The 17,969-nt window shown below is 35.5% G+C and overlaps 1 protein-coding gene across 2 annotated transcripts in view; it reads left to right on the forward strand.

Moving 5' to 3' along the window:
• ANKRD28 (ankyrin repeat domain 28) overlaps positions 1-16,427 on the forward strand; it is a 77,581-nt gene extending 61,154 nt beyond the window's left edge. For both annotated transcript variants that reach the window (XM_018075393.2, XM_018075394.2), the window contains 11 exons: positions 979-1,180; positions 2,517-2,604; positions 3,061-3,178; positions 3,774-3,993; positions 5,348-5,435; positions 5,532-5,615; positions 6,132-6,277; positions 6,449-6,531; positions 6,669-6,751; positions 9,009-9,100; positions 14,434-16,427. In XM_018075393.2, coding sequence (XP_017930882.1) covers positions 979-1,180; positions 2,517-2,604; positions 3,061-3,178; positions 3,774-3,993; positions 5,348-5,435; positions 5,532-5,615; positions 6,132-6,277; positions 6,449-6,531; positions 6,669-6,751; positions 9,009-9,100; positions 14,434-14,720 — 1,491 coding nt within the window. In that variant the 3' untranslated portion in view covers positions 14,721-16,427. The remainder of the gene's footprint in view (positions 1-978; positions 1,181-2,516; positions 2,605-3,060; positions 3,179-3,773; positions 3,994-5,347; positions 5,436-5,531; positions 5,616-6,131; positions 6,278-6,448; positions 6,532-6,668; positions 6,752-9,008; positions 9,101-14,433) is intronic.
• The last annotated feature ends 1,542 nt before the right edge of the window (positions 16,428-17,969 follow it).

Raw genomic sequence — 17,969 nt, forward strand, 5'->3', positions numbered from 1 at the left:
ACAGTGGTTGCACAGGTTTATCCATTCTGAATTTTTTCAAAATAGCTTAATAACAATAAAAATGCAAACATATGCACTAATATTCCTGAATGAGGTATACAGGGTGGTTTTTGCATTTCACTTGAAACTTGCTTCATGGAACAGCTTTCATGTGGAATCTTCTAATTAAGATTTATATTATAATTTATACTAATGAAACTTTTATGACTTGTTCTGTAAGTAATTATGACTTTTTTTTAATGACCACATTGTTTTACTCTCCTTGTTGTTTAGTAAGAGAAATATTTTTCCTTAATACTTGAAGAAAGATTTTCACAGAGTAGTGTAGGACAGTGATGAAACTGTCTATACAAATATACTCAAAATACAGAGTAAGCAGCTGAATATGTAGCTTTCATCTTTTCACTGAACTTCAGGCAAATGAAAAACCACACTGTACTATCTGAAAATAGAGTAAGTCTCATGCAGTACCTATATATATATCGCCAAAGGAAAAAATAATCCTTAATACTGGTAAATGACAGCTATTTGTACTGTATTCTTTTTACTGGATTTTTTAAATACTTTATGTAAAAAGCTAACAGGAATTGCTTAAGTTTGCTTATGCTCCTCACTTGAAATAATCTCAGTATGATGTAACTATGACGTAAAGCAATGAAACATGCAGTATTCAAAGTACTGTTAGTTTTACAAATTGAAGACAGATGATTTTGTGAAAGTAGTTGCAGCTGCTGAAAGGATAAAACAAAAAAAAGATAGATAGATAAAATAGAGAAAAAAACCACCAACCTTTTTGCTGAAATTGTGGGATTTTTTAAATTAGTCATAACTGTTGTAACTACTTATGTGCTATATCAGTACCTCTTCTAAATATTAAAACAAAAATGCTATCTTAATGGTTTCATTCATGTAGTCTTGGTAAGAAAGAAAAAAAAATGTGAAGAATGGGAAAACTGAAGAATTTTTTTATTCTTGTAGGCCTATCATGGCCACCATCAAGCTCTGGAAGTGCTGGTACAGTCACTGCTGGACCTTGATGTGAGGAATAACAATGGAAGGACACCACTGGATCTTGCTGCCTTTAAGGGCCATGTGGAATGTGTAGATGTGCTCATTAATCAGGGAGCATCCATCTTGGTGAAAGATTATGTTGTAAAGAGAACTCCAATACATGCTGCAGGTATGGTCTAACTTCTAAAATTTTGTCTTTTGAAGTGGATCATCTTTGTATTTCAAAGTGTAATTAATGTTCTAAGAAACAATGTGTAGGAATAGATGATAAAGTATAACGAAACAGTTTTGAGTAGAAAGCACTATTAATCTAGTAAATCAGTTTGGCTCAAGGAGTGCTGTTCCACACTTCCCTCTGGAAGGGTACGTTGTCCTTGTCCATTCAACTGGCTGAGCTAGCTGTGCTCATGGGTGTCAGCACACAGCCCAAACTTAGATAGGTGAATTGTGTTGCCTGTCTTGGCAGTAAAATACTTCTAGAAATGACTGGACTCTTGGAGAATTTTGACACTTTGAGAAGAGACATGAAAATTTACTTGGATTTTTTCCAAGGATTTAAATGACTCCTGAACATTTTCAAGGTAATAGCAGTCCTTTTCTCGCTGAATTTCCTAGAAAATATGTCTAAGCCTACCTTTCTCAGAGTCTAGCATTCATACTCTATTCTTATTTTTTCTCTCTCTGAAAATAGGCTTATTAAAGTTGACATTTATAGTAATACTGTTACAGAAATGTTGCTGTTAAAAGAGCATTATATACAAAATATCATCATTCTAACCATTTAATTTGTTGTCCATGAGCACAAGCTGTATTCTTCTATTTGATTTAGCTTTCTTAACTTGTGTTAGCATTTCTGTCAGCTACAGAAGCATGAATTGTTGCTGTTCTTATGTGGACTGAATACTGCAGCTGTAGGTCAGAAACAATTTCCATTCCAAGAAGCAATCATTTATCTTTCATGAGCTGCATTTAAATGTGATTTCTCAATTTTTTGTTTCTTTTTTTTTCCCCATGTCTTAACTGCTTGGTTTATTACATCTATACATTACATTTCCTTCCCCTTTCTAAGTGTGATTTCAGTTATTATTTTATAACTATGCTCATGCTACACTTGTTAACAAAATCTGTATATCATTTGCTATGTGGTTATTTGTGCCTTAAAACAAGCAAAATTTATGCTAATTACTATATTTAATTATTCCTTCTTGTGGATGTCATATAAGCATATATTCTAATTATGGTTAATGTGTGCAATCTCATTTATATGTAAAAAAAAATTGTTGGCAATTGACAACTTGACTCAATTATTTTTAATACTGTACAATTGAGAATACCTGACTTCTGAAATTATTTTCTAGTGTTCATATTTTAAGTTATAACAATGGTAAAACTGTACAATGAGTTTTCAAGCTAATGGGCTTTAGTCTGAGCAGGTTAGTGCTCTGTTTGAGCTATATACTCAAAGGCAATTAATGTAAACCCCTTATTTTTATAATGTTTTACAGCTACAAATGGTCATTCAGAATGTTTGCGGCTATTGATAGGAAATGCAGAACCACAGAATGCAGTGGACATTCAAGATGGAAATGGACAGTGAGTTTGAATGATAGACATTCCATTCTTCACAAGTTACTGCATTTCATAAAAGGACAAACTAAATATTTTACAGTGGTGATTTTTAACTTATTATTTTAAAGAGAGATTATATTTGAATTTGGACAAATACAACTGTGTATTATGTAAACATAATGTTGGTAGTGAAAAATGTTCAGTTGGGAGGGAACTAAAATGTGTCTTATTGTCTAGATGCTGAGAAAATGGATTCTAGTAACTGAATCAGGACTTTGCAATTAGGGGATATGAATTTATTTTCTTGAATCTATAAACCAAATGACTGGCATTCTTATAGTGAAGGTAGTGCCAGAGGAGATCATTCATGACGTGAATTTTAACAATTTCAACTAGAAGGATAGTAGTTGTTGTAGTTCAGGTGAGTGCTACTCTATTACATTTCCAGGTAGATTACACTGTATTTTACTCTCTGCTTAGGACTCCTCTGATGATGTCAGTTCTCAACGGGCACACGGACTGCGTTTATTCACTCCTTAACAAAGGAGCAAATGTAGATGCCAAAGATAAGTGGGGAAGGACAGCATTGCATAGAGGGGTAAGATAATATTCCTTCTCTTTTCTTGAGCATTTTATACGTCCTTATTTCAAGAACAGACTTAGTATGTGGTGGTATTCAATTTCTCATTATTCTCATCTTGCCATTCTTAGTTTTAATCGTCTTTTTAGTTGCATTCAAAAGGCTGGTTTTTGCCTGTTTGCAACCTACCCTCAGAATTCTTTTGTAATTCTAGAGTGTCTTAATCTTGCTGTAAAGTGTTGATTGGAGAGGTCCTGGAGTACAGCTTTTTGTTGAGGGTGGGGAGTTAATGTTTATGGGAGGAAGAAAAGTGTGATGCATGCCATATTCCAAATATTTTGTTTATAGTTTCTGCCAGATAAGACAATTGAATGAGCCCTAGAGATTAGCAGTTCATTCCATGTTATTCCAAGAAAATATTCTCTCATCAAGATTACAAGACATTGCCATTTTTCCAAAAGAATGGCAGCTTTCAAGTTTAATAACTTATTTTGCTTATTTTGTTATTAATTAAAAATGCAAGGATTTGCCTGAGATTTGCTTGCTTTAGTTATACACCTTGGCTTATATATATGAATATTTTCCAACTCGCTCTTTCCTCTCCCTCTTACAGGCAGTTACTGGGCATGAGGAATGTGTGGAAGCATTGCTTCAACATGGTGCTAAGTCCTTACTACGAGACTGTAGGGGACGAACCCCTATACACTTGTCAGCTGCCTGTGGCCATATAGGTGTTCTGGGAGCTCTCCTGCAGTCAGCTACATCAGTGGATGCAGTACCTGCAATAGCAGACAATCATGGCTACACATCACTGCATTGGGCCTGCTATAATGGTAACATACAGCCAAGTTAAAATACAGCTCTAAATGTGTTTGTTTATACTGAGGTAGAAGTTATTATTCCCTAGAAAAGCAACATATAAAGTCGGTCCTCCTTCTGTTTGTATTAGTCAATGGGAGAATATGACAGATGTGGTATCTTGAAGAGGAATATATTAACATCTAATACATAATAAGAGATGTTTATTTTTGTCCTATATTTTTGTTATATATGATCTTCTTATGCCTCAAGGAGTTTTTCAAGAAATTCAGCATAGTATCCTTAAATAGAAATAGGCCACATATCCCAAAAACATAACCTTCACAGGGAGTCTTGGGAGGAATGTTTTCAGATTAAATCTGTTTTTAAACTTGCTTCATATCAAGCATGATAGGCATAAGAAGCTAAAGTATATAGAAGTGATTGCATAAGAATTTATTTTTTTCTTCACTGATACTTTTCATGTATTTGAGAGTGAGGGAGGCCTTAAAAGGTAGGAAATTCATTCAGCTCCTTTGCTAAAGATTTTGTTCTGTATGTTCATCTCTGACGTAGTAGAGGTCATTTATTTCACCCCTGAATGACATGATAGAGAAAAATGAAGAAGTAAGGGTCTATTCCACTTATTATTAAGTTAATAACTACTGAGCTGATGCAGCTGGGTGATAATTTGAACTAAAATAACGTCTCTATCACATTCATAAAATTAAACTCTTGCAACTTGGTCCATTTTCACAGCGGCGACAATCTCTGAATAAAACAGAACTGAGAGAAATGCTTGATTTGTAGGATGAAAATTTGACAGGACTTATGAAAATTCAAATCTTTAGACATCAGTGAATGTTGAGCTAAGGTATTCTATGTATAGGCATTGAAGATCAAATAAATAGTTACCATTGTTAGCTACCTGTCCAGCAGCAGGGTATAGAATTTTTAAAATATTAGTATGATGGGTTGAATGTGTTCTTTTTAAGATTTTGTTATGACTATCAACTTCATTTTTATTTGGGTTTAGCAAGTCAGTGAACAAAAATAAAGCTCAAATGATGGAGATGTTTTCATGTAGACAAAGTGATGAATGTACAGAAGAGTTTGAAATTCAGAGGTGTAAAGAATTAAACTAAGTGTTCTGGATATTTTTCAGACATCATGAGATATGTTCTAAATTTAATAAAATTTACAGTTTGATTTTCAGGATTCTAAAAATACCTTAGTTCCTTAACGTAGCCCTGTTGAATATAACCAGTCTTTCTTAGAAACTTTGAAATAAAATACTGCTTAATCTAATTTAGATATATATTTTTTGTTGTAATCCATCATTATACCTTTTCCCTTTTTTGTAATACCTAACTCTGACATTTGCTTTAGGTCATGACAGTTGTGTAGAGCTGCTTCTGGAACAGGAAATTTTTCAGAAAATGGAAGGAAATTCTTTCAGTCCCTTGCATTGTGCTGTGTAAGGAAGTGTAAAATTATTCTTCATATATTTCATTGCTGTATATAACAAAAGATTTATCATTCTGTAAATAACAGCCTGTTTAATTCGTTATAGGATAAATGACAATGAAGGTGCTGCAGAAATGTTAATTGATACGTTAGGTGCTGGTATTGTAAATTCAACAGATTCGAAAGGAAGGTAAGAGTATAAATGCACAAAAGAATGTTTGTAATGTCATACTCCGGCTGTGCTTAATTCTTCAATCATTTGGGGTTTTTGTATTTGCTACTTATGTTAATTCCTCATTCCCCAGTTTTATTCTCTGAAGGTTTATTTTTTTTATTCTGTGCTAGAAATAAATTTTGGATTTTTAAAAATCTAGTTCTGATTTAATAAACTTGGATTAGCTTTTCATTATACAGGCAAGTTAGAGCATGTTTTAAGTTGTATCACTTTGTGGATATCATTTTATAAATCTTTTAATTTTTCTGAATCAAATTGTATCTCTATTATAAACTAAATGGGGGGGAATTATTTGAAACTAGAAGGTGACTTTCTAAAGGCAGGAATTACAGCTTCAGCAATACTGATTGCAGAGGATCAGTGGGAGGGACTGCCCAGACCTTTGTATTTGTAGGATCTGTCAGGATGTTCCTTTGAATAAAGTAGAAAGCATGGCTGAACATGGCCATACTCTCTTTTGATCTCTTATAGAACTCCTCTGCATGCAGCAGCGTTTACAGATCACGTTGAGTGTCTACAGCTTCTGCTTGGTCACAGCGCTCAAGTAAATGCTGTAGATTCTTCTGGGAAAACACCTTTAATGATGGCTGCAGAAAATGGACAGACGAATACAGTTGGTAAAGAGAAAACTTTTTGTATCTCTGCTCTTAGCTTTGTTAATCTTACTGGGGTGAAGTAGCCTTACAGTTAACATTCTTGTCAAAATTCTGTTTTCATTTTGCACAAATGTGAGCCATTTAGATTTTAAGGAATATGCTTTTAGTTAATACAAATCTTTATTTCCCCAGAGGTGCTGGTTAGCAGTGCTAAGGCTGATCTGACTTTGCAAGACAGTTCTAAGAACACAGCACTCCATTTGGCTTGCAGTAAGGTGTGTGTGGTCTGACTTACCAGTGCTGCGCTTTGTGTTACCAAGCACTCTTTGAAAATACTGTGACTTTGAAAAAGCATTCAAAGCAATTTGTGAAGAGTATTTGCTGTATGACAGATGTTTGTTCTGTGTTTAAGGGTCATGAAACTAGTGCCTTGTTAATACTGGAGAAGATTACGGATAGAAACCTCATCAATGCCACCAATGCAGCCTTGCAAACGTACGTATCAGCAGTGAGGGTATTTTAAAGATGAGTTCTTGGTGTATATCTTGTTCATAAAGAGGCATCTTTTTCAGATTTTTTTTTCCCCAAACTGGTTGAATTTTAATTGTTTATCAGGTACCAAAAGTTAAATTGACTTGGAATTGAAACGGTGTTTGGCTCATACCTGAAGTTCCAATTTTAGATGGGTGAAAGGGATGATAAATAAAACATTGTTGTGATTCCTGTGTGGAATTACTGCAATCCACTGAGATTACCTGTGAACCAATATTTTTCTATTTTAAAAATTATCCAAATTTTCAATTAAAATTCGCTTCAGTTAACAACTCATTCAAGGCAAACTAAGATTTGGTCTTCAAAGATAGCTACTTAAAAAACCACCAACTACCTGAACTGTGCTTTTATTCTTCAGCATGCTTTCTATTTCATGTTTTGAGGATGAAACACTACTATTAAATATCATGGAGAATACGCTATTCCTAAATGTTCCTAAAGATCTTCTCTCAAGTAGAGTTAAGCCTATTTTGTTAGCCCAAATCATAAGGAAAGCTTAGAAATGTATAGTATGTCATACCAATCAGGATGGGCTATTAAAATGACTCTTCTGTGTTTTTTCCTTTTAGAGAATATGTTTGTGTTACAGACAATAATTGATATCTCATGTGTAGCCAAGTTAGGCACATGAATTGTTGCACTGCTTTAATAATGCTATCACAGATCATTTAGAAAAAAAAAAAAAAACAAAACTGGAACTTGTAAGGAACTCGAATATTGTTCTGGCATTACATCCCTTCTGGAATCTTGTCTTATTTAAACTCCTGCAGTTCTTCCAGCTATTCCCTGAGATCTGCTTGAGATCTGCTTGAACTAAGGAGTTAAAATAGTAAGACTCCTTCCTTTGCTTTTGCTGCTCACCATGGTGCACCTCAGGCAGCTTGAAATAACCAGAAAGCAGGAAGGGGATTGATTGCCTCTTTCTGGCTTGAAGCAAGGATGTCTTGAGAGAAGGAAAACAAAAATGAGATGGGAACAGAAGTGGGAAAGTATGCTACCACAGGCTCTTGTAATTCCACCCATGTGCCTTGGCTCTGATCGAGAGATGTCATGGGGGAAAATAGGTACACATTTGCACCTCCATGAAATGTTTATATAAATTGCAAGGTTTTAACAGATGTTTAAAATATCACTGCTTTAACAAATGTTTAATAACTAAATTGACTTTCTGAACAGCTTAAACTAAGTCCTTCTTTGTGGCAAGATATGAATTAAAATTGTTGATCTCTATATTAAAATTATTTTAATTACAGTACATTTTTCAGTATGTCCATGGTGTGCGATAATTCTTGAATTTTTAATATTTTAATATAAACACCATAGGTGCAGCTGCTCCTATTTGTATCTTTTACATTTCTGGTCTCTAGGTAAGGCACTTGTTTCCAACTCAAAATATAGTTCACAGTTAACTTGAACAACTTTAAGAATCTTAGAATGAATGAAGAGCAATATAGAGCAGAGGGGAAGTAAGCTGTTTATCCTGTTTCCTGCTGAGTGGTGGTAGGGTTTTATTTAAGCCAGTGGGAACCAATTCTGAAAAACTTGGATTTGAAAAAGATAGAATATTTGAGATAAAGCTACACTTTCCTTCATAGATCAAGGCAACACAAAATTGATTTATAGTTAATAGTTTGAAGTTTTGAAAAGTAATCTGCTTTTCTCGCTTCATGCATTATACTGTGAAATATTTTTTTAATCTCTAATCTCAGTGGAATATAGTGGTTCCTAAAAGACAGATTGATTAAATGCTTTTGTATCTCTTGTAAGCATTTACATGCAATAAAATATGACTACCATCCAGCTGTTAGGGTTCTAGTGATTGATGCAGTGATATGCAGTAACTCTCAGATGTGAAGATATCTGTTACAACAGTTGAGTGAAGGATTTATCAACAGTAGGGCGTGAGGTGTTTCTGACATTTTAACATAATAAAGTCCATAAGCAGGAAGGTCTTTGCTAGCAGCTGCTTCCTCACTGTGTGCTGCCATAAAAAGAAGAAAGTTCACAATTGGTATTGTAGTTTCTTTGCAATAAGAAAAGAGATCGGCTGCTTTTCCCATCTTAATTATTATATCTACGATATTTATATAATGTGTGAATAACACAGGAGTATAAGTACTGCATCTAACTAGATGCAAGCTACCTATTTTACTTAATAACTTGTTCTAAGGTTTATATATGAGTTTGCTTGTCTTCACAGACCTCTGCATGTTGCTGCTCGAAATGGACTAACGGTTGTAGTTCAAGAGCTTTTAGGGAAGGGAGCAAGTGTACTTGCTGTAGATGAAAATGGTAAGAAAAATTTAACTTTGTTTCCCTGTAAGGAACTGTGATTCTAAACTCAACTCCCTGAAAAGCAATAACTCCGTGGAAACTTCATATGAGCCTTGCAGTAGGTCCTCCAAAGAAGAAAATGCATTAGTCATGGATCATTTTAGCAAAGCAGCAGAAGTATAAGGATAGTGAAAACTTTTCAGAACTATGCGGGTCATGGCCTAAAAGTGTTTGGTTTGCATTTGTAGTTTTATGATGCACTGTAAATGTAGTTTTATGATGCACCTAGAAATGCACTGGCTGTGGCATACCAAAAATGGTCAAAAAAAAATAGTGTTCGATGTAAAATATAACTCTCAGCTGTTAAGAAGCTGGATTGAATTGCTATTCATTTTGTCACACTAGGTATATCAGGGTTAGCTTTTAAAAGCAAATATCAAGTATGATTAGCAGCTTTCAATTACTGGTCTCAAGCTTCTGGCTTTTTGGAGTTTTTTTGCACATAGAAGTAAGAAAAATTAACTGTTTTATCATGAGAATAAATCATACACCTTGTAAGAACAAAAGAAAACTAGATCTACTGACTAATTTGCGTGTTTTCATGTAAGACATCTGTGGTCCTCAGAAACTCTGCTCCATCTCTTATGCCATACCCCAATGTGTCTTAAATGAAAGCTGTAGCTGGGACTGGGGAGTGGATTGCTTTTTGTTGGATTTTTTTGTTTGTTTCCTTTGGGTTTTTTTCCAGAAGGCACGTGTCTAATTAATAGTTATAATTATATTTCCACTTTGAAAAGTTTTTCCTCTCTTTATGTTCATAGTGACTTTCTCTGTGTGTTTCTCAGATTACACTGCATAAATTCACATGAGTGACTTAAAGATCATTCCTTGCCTAAATTAGGGGAGAGGGGTAACTGCTAAACGAAACTCCCTAAAATTAAAAGATTGGAAAATATATCGTTTTTATTTCTGTTTCTTATCACATGTATGCTGACTGGAGAACTTTGCATCTTTGTGGGCTTCTGATGTGCAACCAGCCAGTCCCTTGTAAGACAAAGATCCCTTGGATCTCTGACATAACAGAAGAAAAACATTTGTGTCAAAGTTCTCTGGCAGCCTGGGAATCTAAAAATCTTCTTTTTAATTCCGTTCATATTTTAAATTTTAAAGTAACTGAGTGTTATCTTTTTTTCACTGTGGTTCTTTTCTTTCTATAAGCAATTGCTTTGTTTATAAAATTTTAAGCAGCCTTGAGAATATTCACCAGGAATTCTTTTTCTGACTGAAGAAATACGCCCTGGAATATTTTGGATCACAACACTGACATTCTCTTACTTTAGCATAGTCCAGATAAGTTCAGAGATCTTATTCAGAAATGCCACACAAGTTCAGCATTTCAGATAGAATTAGATTAAATGGTGATTTAGTTTTAATTTTAGAAAGTTTCACTGTTTTGGAATGTCTTGATATATGGAACATGTAACCAGCAGGACCTTTGTTGTTATGGAGTGATGATCCACTTTTTGTCTTTGAAATTGTCCCTTTCTGTAAAAGCTGCATTGACTTTTTGCAAGCAGTCTCTATTTGTATCTACAGCTGTATAAATTGAGTCCTCTGCTGCTGGATCTGAGTTATAATCATTGTTGAAAAATATGAGCTTTGAAAAAAAACCCAATGTCTCTCCAATTACCTGCATTTCAGTTTATAAATAATTTATAAGATATTTAAAACTCTAGCTTTGAAGTCACACTACTTTTGTTAGTGTGGTGAGATCACTTTGGTTTAAGAATTAATGTCAGGAAAAAATTAATCCTCCTGGTTCTTAAAAGAGTAAATGCAACTGAAAAAGCAAATTAACTGTCCAGTATACTTTCCAAAAGCAGTCATGTTGAGGGTTTATTCTCAGTTCTGTATCAGTTCTTATTCACATCTTTCAGTTCTTTTCCCATGTTTCCACACCAATCATGATGAAATTTAGATCACTTGCATTTGCAAAATACTGTTGAATTTGACATTATTTATGTAAGTTTACCTGTCTTAAAAGAAATTACTAGCTTTTTCTTTCATTTGACACCATATGAAGTTTTACTTTTGGTCACTCAACCAACTTCTCAATTTTTTTTTTGTTCTGTAGTCTATTTAACTTTCTAGGCTAGCTATATTTCCTGGTATAGTCTGTCTTCTATTTGTCAAATGCACGTGCACCACAGCAGTGAGAGGAGGCATTCTCTGGAGACTCCATAGTATGGAGGTTTCTCTTTCTAGATTCATCATTACAGTTATTGTTGGCCTTTCAAGCTTTCTAAAAAAAAAGGGGAGGGAGTTTGCTTTGAGGTTTTCTGAGTGTTGGGGTTTTTGTTGTCTTTTTTGGTCTAGTTCTTTTCCAAGCATTGTATTCTAGTTTATATTGGAGTTCCAGTTTTCTGGAAGGAATTTTTCTGTGAGTGCTTACAAGATGACTAGTTCCTCAGACTCTCATCTCTTCTCCAGTGTAACACTTCCTTGAGTTTATCTTGGGAACTCTTGTTGCACTGCATTAATAAACCTCTGATTTTCCTGTAGGTGTCTTCATGGAGACTTTCAACCCCCAGGGTAGGGAGGGGGCAGCTCTGTGTTTGGGCAGGGGAAGCCCTAGTCTTAATTCAGTGTCCATCACACAGGCTCCTTTTTCTGTTCTGCAAGGAGGCTGCCTCAGCTCACTGTGCTTCTGTTGTCCCATCTACAAATGATGATAGTAATTTTGTTGTTTTGTGAAGGCTTATGCAGGTACAACAAGTGCGGAATATGGGGAACGTTGTACCAGAATTGAGTAGGAGTATTTCAGTGGAGTCGGTATGTTTACCAACATACTCTTAAAATTTAAAATATTTATAGCTATCGTTGCCCTGACATATGAATGATCGTTTTACAGTTAAGTGACATAAAAATATAATTCATTCTTTTAAATTTAAATTAATATAGGCCAAAATAAAGTGGTAGAGGACACAGATGTCAGACTTTCATGGTGCAAGCTATGTCTAAGGCAAGAATAAAACTGTGATATTTCATTTCTGCTTATGAAAACCAGGAGCTTAAGACCTATAATTGAATATTATTATAAACACAGTTTTTAGTGAACAAAGAACTTTTAACAAAAACAAGTATTCTGTTTGATCTTTACATTGGCCTTTTTTATGATGAACTGGGATGCTCTGTTCTAGAAGGAATGTAAGTATGAATACTCAAGATCTTAGCAGTCTTTAAAAGGGGGGGAGGGAGCCAAACAAAAAGAAACTAAAAAGGTAGCAGGTGACTGCTTGTTTTTCTTCTTTAAACTATTATCAAATTACATTAGGGAAAGAAATGGTGTTTAGTATGACCAACTGGAATAAACTTACTTTTTGTGTCATCTTACCTTCATACAACCTCCAGCAATTGTAGATATTAAATGGTGTGCATCTGGGTATCAGTTCTGAGCCTTCTGTTCTGCCTTACATGCCTGAAATGCAGTCATCATCCAAGTGTGGCAAGCTCTGGCCCTTGCTTCTGAATCCTCTCAAAATGTATCTCTTCTGCAGACTGTCACTGTTAACTCTGAGCTGTTTAAGTGCTGTGGTACCTTACTAACAATGAAAACATCTGCTGCGCTGCACTTCTGTACGGCCCTATCGCATGGTCAGCTGGTGCGTTTTGTGCTTGAATTATCTGTGTTTCCTTGGATTGTATGCTCCTTTGGGCAGGGACTGTTGTCTTGCTCCGTTCCAAGCATCAAGCACAAGGTCTGTCCCGAGCAAATAATAGTTCAACTGCAAGACTGTCCCCTGCTTGCTGTTTTCTGAATTTCTAGCTACAATTATTTTCCATAATGTGCCTATTTCTTTAAAACTTACATGCAATTGTATAATACAATAACTGCTCCTGAGCTCTATCCTAAAACCTGACCTGGATCTACTTCTACAATAAAGATGATTCCTTAGTAGTTGAAACATTCACTGGTAAAACAGGCATTGCCTTGTTTTCCGTGCCTTCCTAAGGTCTGGATAGAAGTCCATCATACTCTTTGCTTTTAAAGCCATCTGTTAATTAAAATTACTTGTGTGCTTTTTACTTGGATGTCGTACACCTTTAAGTTGTGGACTGGGGGTAATGCACAGGACTGCAGACTCCCACACGTACCTGAACATGCGTCTTCCTATGGAGCTCATTGTGGGAATGTCTGTCGCACACAGTGGAAGGTGCTGCAGGGTGATCTGGGCACACCCTGCTGGGTGGAGCCAGGGAGAGGGAACCTGTCCCATTCTGATCAGGAGAATAAGCTGTGATCTGTGGTTGTACATACATGACTGCCCTGCTTCTAGAGCTGCCGGTGTCACCACCAAGTGTGGTGCCTGGTGCTGTAGATACACTTGAGACCTGTGCCAGAACTTACCCTCAGGTGCCATGCTGAATGGTTAAGCTTGAAACAGAAGCAATGCACAGATCTCCACTGAGAATTTGAAGCGTTTTTCTTGACATTGAATGAATAGGGGCAAGTACAGGGAATGGGGGAAGCTGCAGAAGGAGCAGTATTGAGGATTATTAGAACCATGGTTACCCAGAAGAGATGTCACAGCTATATATGACTTGACTGCAGGTCATTCCATGTCCCGAGACCTCTAGCATTTAGGGGTTGTCACAGTAGTTTGTCTGGACCAGTTGGGCAACCAAGAGGTGTCTCTGCATGTCCTAGTCTGCTAACCCAGCTGGCATTTCCTCAAACTTCTGTGGATTTCTTAATTGATATCTTGCAAAATAAAGTTAGGCTTTGGCTTTATAGTTTACATTACTGTATATTGTAATAAAGTATAGGTTAATTGACAGTGTATACTCTGCCTTTTCAATTAACTGTCCCTGCTGCTTTAGCCAGCTTGTTACTGAGATAAGGCAGCATTATTAAATTAACTGTCTGTGACTAGCAGCTGTGATGGAAGCTTCTGGATGAAGAAACATTTAACACGATGAGCTCTGGTTTCTGCAGTGGCTCTTTAGTGAATGCCTTCACCCACTGTTGGCTGCCATTACTTGTCTCTCCTCAGCCAGGTGACTCCCTCACCGTTTTCAGATCCAGGCTTTTTTCGCTGGCCTAAAGTATCTAACTGTGCTTAACAAAACAATTATATCTTTGTTGCAAAGCCCATTAACTTCGAGCTTGTTTTTGTAACCAGAAGTTTAAAAATCCTAATTGATAATGCATTAAATTTTTTTTACTTTTTAAACAGTGTGGAACTAAGCAATATAAAATACTTTCGCAGCTGAAAGATGATATGATCTTGGAGAAACTTTTGCGTTGTCTTTATTTTAAGTGAAGGTTTTGCTTTTTCTTGAATTCCTAGGTTACACACCGGCTTTGGCCTGCGCACCCAATAAGGATGTGGCCGATTGCCTGGCTCTCATTTTGGCCACCATGATGCCTGTTTCATCAAGCAGCACATTACCTGCACTTACCTTCAATGCCATTAATCATTACACCAACGCCTCAAAAACTGTCACCTTTGATTCCTTGCCAATCATGAGGAGTGACCACAGCTCTTACTGTACTTTCAACAACATTGGCAGGGAAGGTGGCTATCCATATACAGAAGACGACGAGCTCAATGACTCGGATTCTGAGACATACTAGAAGCTACATTTTGTAGGTCTGAGGAGTGAACCCTCACGCTGGAAGGTCAGACTTGTGCTGTTGGAAAGCTGGTGGTGTTTGAATATAGAAAGAGGACAGACCTTTGAGAAGATGTTTTTATTGTGGTTGCATAAAAAAAAATCGTGAGACTCTAGGAAGATTTTTAAGAGCATATTTTGCAGAAGAAGCATGAATTCTTGAATAAGTACTTGGAATCCATGGCAAAAAAAAAAAAAAAAGAATGTCAAAACTGTTTTATTTAACGGTATTAATACCATTCTGTTTCTGGTGCCGGGAGTAATTCCTGCAGACTGGGCACCCGACTTGATGTAAATGAACAACACTATTGTTCAACACAAAGGATGCTAGATTTAAATATTCTCAATAAAACTAAAACCATTTTGAAGGCAATAAATGAGTTTGGTACAGTAGGCATTGTTTGTGCTGCAAATTGCCAAAGGACCAAATAACTTAAAGATTTTTTTAATTAAATAAATTTTTGTGAAAACTGGAATAGGTTATTTGAGAAGTTGTTTCAACCAAACGTTAATTACTTCTGGAAAAGAAGCTTAGATTTGGGTTTAAATGTTGAATTTTATTTTTTTTAATTCTCTGAAAGCCTTCCGACACTATTAAATGTACCATGAAAGAAAGCAGATGTACTTTTAAGTTTTATTTTCTTTTTCGTTTAGATGAAATGAAAATGATCTTGTCATACTTTTATAATACTGAAGTTAAACCAGCTAACAAGGTGAAGTCAGGGTGAAAAATGTACAGTGTAATAAACAAGGGAAGGGGTGGGAGATGTGGGAGGGAAGCAGTAATTGTTGCACAGTTTTAGGGATTTTTTAACTTGGGTTTTGGATTGAGATTTTTCTTAATTTAAAAATACACGAGTAACTTGGAAACTATGAAAATGCGTAAAATGAATTGAAATGTCTTGATAACCCTCTTGTGACTGAGAGTTCTTTTCCATAATTTATCCACTTCCTTACATCATAAATTTGTATGTAAGATTAAAATTGTTTATCCCTATCACCTTTTTTTTTTTTTAATCCCGGAGTTACAAAGTGGGGGGGAGGTGAATTTAAAAGTATATTTCCCTATTAGAGAAAAAAGTACAGTGTCTGGTCTGTGGGAAGAGCTGTGTATCTTTGTTGTGCTCCATTTAGAAAATAAACAGCAGAAACAGGTCCCTGTAACGTAGTTCAGACTTGCCCAAATATTTTTTTTTAATTTATAACAGACTACTCTGGTTTTTTTTAATTGCCTGAAGAATGAAAAACTGACATAAGTAAGCTGAAGTTTTGTCTGTTAAATATGAATATTTACTTTATTTGGCTCTGCTTTAACTATAACTGTTACTTTTCAAGTGAATTTGTTTATGTACATGCAAGGAATCCTTGCATGTCCTGGCAAAGTACAAATAAATTACTACAAACCGATTCCAATTTCATTTTTATCCTTTTTTTTTTTGTATTGTGAAACTGGAAACGTTTGTAAATTACAGCTGCTTTTCTGAACATAGTGTGGAAACACGGGACAATATTTTGATCTATTTGATAATTTTGTGGGGTTTTTGAAGAATTAATGAGCATGTACATAGAAATAGTGGCTGCTTGAATACTGTATTTACCTGCACTCTTTCAGTACTTCAAGAATCCTGTATATTTTACGGAGTATAATAAAATGCAAATTTGAGTTCTACTAATGAATAATTTATTTGTATGTACTAAGCATTAATGACAAAGTCTCTTGTCGAAATGGTAGAATTTATAAAATCTACTTCACAAAGACTTTGCCAGCATTTGAGTTCTGAAGCAAGGTGAGCTATTTAAAGCAATTTTAAATGTTAAATTACTTCATTATTCCTTTAGGCTTCCTTTTAATTATTACTTTCTTAACCATTTGTGCCTGTGTTCATTTTTTATATATGCAATATGTTTATCTGTGAGCAGAATTAGATGACTTCAGGGAGGTCGTGATTTCTGCGCTTTCTTCCCTCTGAATCTCACATGTGTGGCTGTGTGGGAGTGATGTACATGCCTCAGCTGGGTATGCAGGCAGCACTCTCCGAAGATCCATATTGGCCTGTCTTGAGATTCACTGTAACTATTTAAATTCAAAGGCTGAAGCAGCATGAACCCATTTTTTTCCTCATATGCTTGTGGGAAATCTGAATGAGAACACCAAGTAGTGTGTCTGTTATTTAAAGGTAACAGCTGCATATTTCTGTTCTTGAAACTGTCTGAATTTTGTTGATTCAAAGACACTGTGAGAAGATGATATTATTAGGCCTGTGTTATCTATGCTGACCTCTGACTCCAAGATGACCTGTTACCTCAGTGTATGGTGTCTGTAGTCATAGGGCACTTTATAGGAGGGGACCCTCCAGTCTTACTGGATAATCAGCAGTGCAGTAGAGGCTGAGCTGTCCATGTCCACTGTGTGTCTGGAGGAGAAAAAGCTCAGATAGCACTGCTTTTTTATTAAAGATTTGGATATGGAATACAGGGAAATGCAGGAAACAGTGCTGTTGAACATGTTTGTTTCCTTATGTTGATCAGAAATTGTGCCTTTCTTTCATTTCATTGCTACTCACCTTCTGAGGAAGAAAACCATTTCTATGTGGTAAATTGCATTATTTTTAAGTTAGGTTTTCTGAACTTTTAGAGCTAAATATTTGGTTTTTGTTGCAAATTGTTAAGACCATTTAGGAATTCAGAATTACATGGTTTTGTATCTTATCTATCTCATCATTACAATTTACTAAGTGAGCCTGTAGATTGCAATTTGCATGTATTTGTTAAAACAAACAACTTCATTACTACCTGGCTGTATGGGTAGGACAGTAATTGTGCCTTGTGAGTGATAAGTGAGACTATTATCATAAAATGGTCTAATTCCAAAAATGGAATGTGATTTGTTTAAAGACTGTGGTCAGAGACCACTTTCTTAATGAGAGGTCAAGGAACAGCAGGTTCCTTGTTTCTGAAAAGTAAATAATGCTGTTGGTGGCTGGTGGGAGGTTAAAAAAAAAAAAAGTGTTCATACCTCAGTTGGGGGCCTGTTCATTTCCAGAAAATTATATTGGAGCCTCCATTTTTCTAAAATCTTACTCATTTTGTACAGACAAATATGGGACAGTTATTCTTATAGCCTTTATCCAAACAATCTCTTGGATTTTCACCAAGGGAGAACAGTGAGCCTTGGCTGGACCAGTAAAGCAATATATCAGAATAAAATAAA

The sequence above is a fragment of the Manacus vitellinus genome, unplaced genomic scaffold (assembly GCF_001715985.3).
Source record: "Manacus vitellinus isolate BGI_N305 unplaced genomic scaffold, ASM171598v3 scaffold_3_pilon, whole genome shotgun sequence".
NCBI lineage: Eukaryota > Metazoa > Chordata > Aves > Passeriformes > Pipridae > Manacus > Manacus vitellinus.